The following is a 3,586-nucleotide window of genomic DNA, read 5'->3' as shown; positions in this document are numbered from 1 at the left end:
TGGGTGTACGTGGCTGGTGCCTTAGCCACTTGAGCCACAGGCGCCGAGCCCCAGTGCTCTTTTAATGTAGTTTTGACTTGCATAAGAAAAAAGATAAAGGTAAAACACTGCAAACATTTCAAGTCCTAGGAGGGATGAGATTTTTCCTCATTAGTTTCCTTATTTTCTCCCCATAGATTTAAGTAAGTTCTAAGAAGTCCTACACATGAGAGTAACTTGAGTGTTTACTGTGTGATTACCTTTTTAAGACTTAAGGAATACAATAAGTTCTAACACCTATATATAAAACTTTTAACACAATTACATATTTTTAGGTTCTTATCTATTCATCCATTCTTCCTCCCATTCCACCATTAGATCTGAAAGATACCTCAGAAACTAGTCCATCGACTTTGTTTCACTGATCAAAAGTTGTCATTTTTTTCTCTTTTCAACATGAAATTTCACACGGTTACATAACCATGTCACCTACCAATATGTAGGTAAATTACAAAACAACTACATACCTTATTAAAAGGAAGTTAAGTGTAGCCTAATATTAAGTAAAATGGCCATCTCACAGCACTGGACCGTCCTCTTTGTGAACTGCGACATGTTAAATGTCTAAACTTTCGACTTCTTCTCTAAGAAGTTGTCGCCCAAGGCTATTTCAATTAGACACACACACATATATAATTTTTTAAAAATCCCATGATATGCACTTATCTGGAAATGTAATAATTGTTCCCCATTCTTGTTTCTAGTGGTTATCTTTGCTTACCCACATACCTAGGAGGCTGGGGAGGCTCCTTCAAGTCACTGGGAATGAGGTTATAAATGCATTCGGAAAAGCACGTTGGATCCATAGTCACCAAATGATTCGTTAAAAACTATCAACTTTTTCTCCCTATACCAATATGTCCGTCCCTTTCTTTACTGCTCCCCTCTTCCTTCCGTCCTCCCTTGCCTTCTCAAGAAGCTTGGATTTCTCTCTTTCCCATTATTCTCGTCTGACTCCTCAGCAGTCTTCTCTCGGAAGAGAAAAAGCCCTCTCTACGCCTCTCGGGATTGCTTAGCGTTGTTGACGGCGCAGTTGCCGTGGCAACAGTTACTAGGCGACGGGGAAGTGGAAGGTGGCGCGGCAAACTGGGTTTTCTTCCCTCTTTCTGCAGCTCCTGAGTTCATAAGGAAGCCACTGTTTATACGTGCCTTTGGGATTAAACGTGGAGAAAATTATGTCTGTCCCCCTCCCTCCCCCCATTTTTCTCTCCTGCTATCACTCTATGTCGGAAGACAAACAAAAATCCAACTAGAAGTAGACTCAGAAGCGCAACTAGTACGCAAGCCTCGCACAATAAGGCTCTAGTGCGCATGCCTCAATCCCGAAGCGGGCGGAGCGAGTTGCTGAGGCACGCTGACGCACGGCCGACGTCGAGAGCGCGAGGAGTCCAAGGAACGTCTAGGGCTACGGTAGGCTAGCTCGCGGGAAGAGGGTCAGGTACAGTGGGCGTGGTGAGTAGGCGCGCGGGGCCGGCGCAGGCGCAGACGCAGACGTAGAGGCCACTGCGCGGGGGCGGGGCCGGGGTGAGCTTCTGAGGCGTGGGGCTCGGTCTCCTGAGGAGGCACTAGCGGCTTCTGGATGCTTCTTCCCATTTCCTTTCCTTTTCTCAGTCTTCTCAGTGTGATTTTCTTGGTGAGTTACTGGAGGAGAAAGAAAGGAAAGCTAGAAATCAGTCCGTTCCCATCGCATGCTTTCCCCTCACTTCCGTCCCCACAGCTCCTTCTCCGACTACTCGGTTCTAGTCTCACTTTTGTGTCTTGCGCTCATTTGTTGTGGTGCGTGTTGGGCGAGGCTCTTCCGAGACCTCTGCGCAGCCGGGCCGCACCCCTGTGTAATGTGAGTCCGCGGCCTCCGTGCACCTGTCGCGCCGCGCTTTCCGCAGTTTTCCCCCTGGGCGGGCCCCTCTCTTTGGGTTTTTCCTGTACCGACCAGTGGACCCGATCTCTTTAAACTAGCGGGCTCAACTAGGAGGAGACGCTTCTTAAATTGGTCCTTCAAATTAATGCCCCCTTCTGGGTCCCTTTTTGAAAATTGTCTCCTGAGAAGCGGTTTTATAACATTTTTGCACCATTTGGTTTTCTGTCAATTTGTTGATGCACCTGTGACTCCGGAAGGAAACGCATCTAGAGGCCTCTAAAAGACATTAGGATAATATGATTCGGGAGGCAAGATGGGTGTCTGTGAACCAACCTTACCGAGATCACTGTGCCCAAAGGAAATAAAACTGCTCGGAGATAAGAGAGAACACCAAATTTGGGTTTCTCACTGCTTGGGTTCCTGGTAGAGGGATTAAAACAGCACGATGGCTGGAGAACTTTTTAGTCCTTACCTAAAAGGCTTTCCTGAATGTGTAGAGCCTTATTTGGGGCTCTTAACGGAATTTCACTAGATATGAATAAATTTAGTTTTTTGCTATCCAATTAATCGGATTTTTATTTTATCTTGGGCGTTTGACCTGATTTCTTCACTTTAGATTGTTTATCTTCCAAAACATTTAAGATGGATCTAGATTTAGATTTGGAACTACATCTCTGTCTCTTTTCTTTTCACCTTTGAGTATTTTATGCTTTTGGTTCTCGTTTGGTATGTCTAGAGAAAAATTCTTTGATGGAACTGTTCCTAAATATGCTAACAATTGAACTAAGGACACCTAGAATCATAACATCATTAGCCAACTGGATCGTCACTGACCAAAGCTTATACATTTTTCTGATTAGAAAGAACATTTTGGGACTATTTGTGTTAATCAGTTCTTGAACAAGTAAGATCACGGCATGACTTCTCTGGTTAGTACCAAAGGGCCTTAGCTAGCCTGATTATCTGGGGTTAGTGAAATAATTTTAGTGTTGTCACTATATATTTGTACTTTCAGAAATACTAAACAAAATTTCATTAGGATTTCGCTGTAGTATATTTACAGTCATAAAGAATCTGTTAAATTATTTAGAAAGAAACTTTTTTTTCTAAGACACTGGGTCAGTAATTTGGCTTGCCTTTTGAAAGTTTGTTTAAACGATATAGTTCTATTTTATAATTCCCTTAAATGTTAGCACTGTTCAAGAAAATGCCTGTGTCCACAGGGGATGAGTATATGCCTTCAGGAATCAACAAACTTTCTGTAAAGGGCCAGACAGTAAATATTTTAAGCCTTTGCAGGCCAGTGTGGCCTCTCACAACTACTCAGCTCTGTCATCATCATAGCTCAAAAGCAGCCAAAGACAGTACTGAATAAATGAATGAATGAATGAGTGAGGTTGTGTTTCAGAGAAACTTAATTCATAAAAATGATGGTGGGCTAGATTTGGCCTGTAGATTGTAGTTTGCACAGATATAAATGGTGTGCATGTGTTGTACATGAATGAATTAGGGGTTTTTGTTAAAGATTATTTTAATCAATTTAAGTGAATAAAATGGGTATAGATGACAATTGAAAATAAACCCTTTCGGCTCAGCGCCTGTGGCTCAAGCGGCTAAGGTGCCAGCCACATACACCTAAGGTGGCAGGTTCGAATCCCCAGCCCGGGCCCGCCAAACAACAATGATGGC

General features: G+C 43.3%; 2 protein-coding genes across 2 annotated transcripts in view; one reads left to right on the top strand and one right to left on the bottom strand.

The window, feature by feature from the left end:
• ENKUR (enkurin, TRPC channel interacting protein) overlaps nucleotides 1–1,065 on the bottom strand; it is a 21,977-nt gene extending 20,912 nt beyond the window's left edge. Inside the window, exon 1 of the mRNA XM_003786749.3 lies at nucleotides 769–1,065. Coding sequence (XP_003786797.1) covers nucleotides 769–845 — 77 coding nt within the window. The 5' untranslated portion in view covers nucleotides 846–1,065. The remainder of the gene's footprint in view (nucleotides 1–768) is intronic.
• Nucleotides 1,066–1,568: 503 nt separating this feature from the next.
• Nucleotides 1,569–3,586, top strand: part of THNSL1 (threonine synthase like 1) — an 8,831-nt gene continuing 6,813 nt past the window's right edge. The window contains exon 1 of the mRNA XM_012803298.2: nucleotides 1,569–1,672. The gene's annotated coding sequence lies outside the window, so the exon portion shown is untranslated. The remainder of the gene's footprint in view (nucleotides 1,673–3,586) is intronic.

The sequence above is a fragment of the Otolemur garnettii genome, unplaced genomic scaffold, assembly GCF_000181295.1.
Source record: "Otolemur garnettii isolate 467f Iridium unplaced genomic scaffold, OtoGar3 scaffold00019, whole genome shotgun sequence".
Taxonomy (NCBI): Eukaryota; Metazoa; Chordata; class Mammalia; order Primates; family Galagidae; genus Otolemur; species Otolemur garnettii.
The sequence above is the reverse complement of the archived record's forward strand: the minus strand, read 5'-3'. Positions and strand labels throughout refer to the sequence as shown.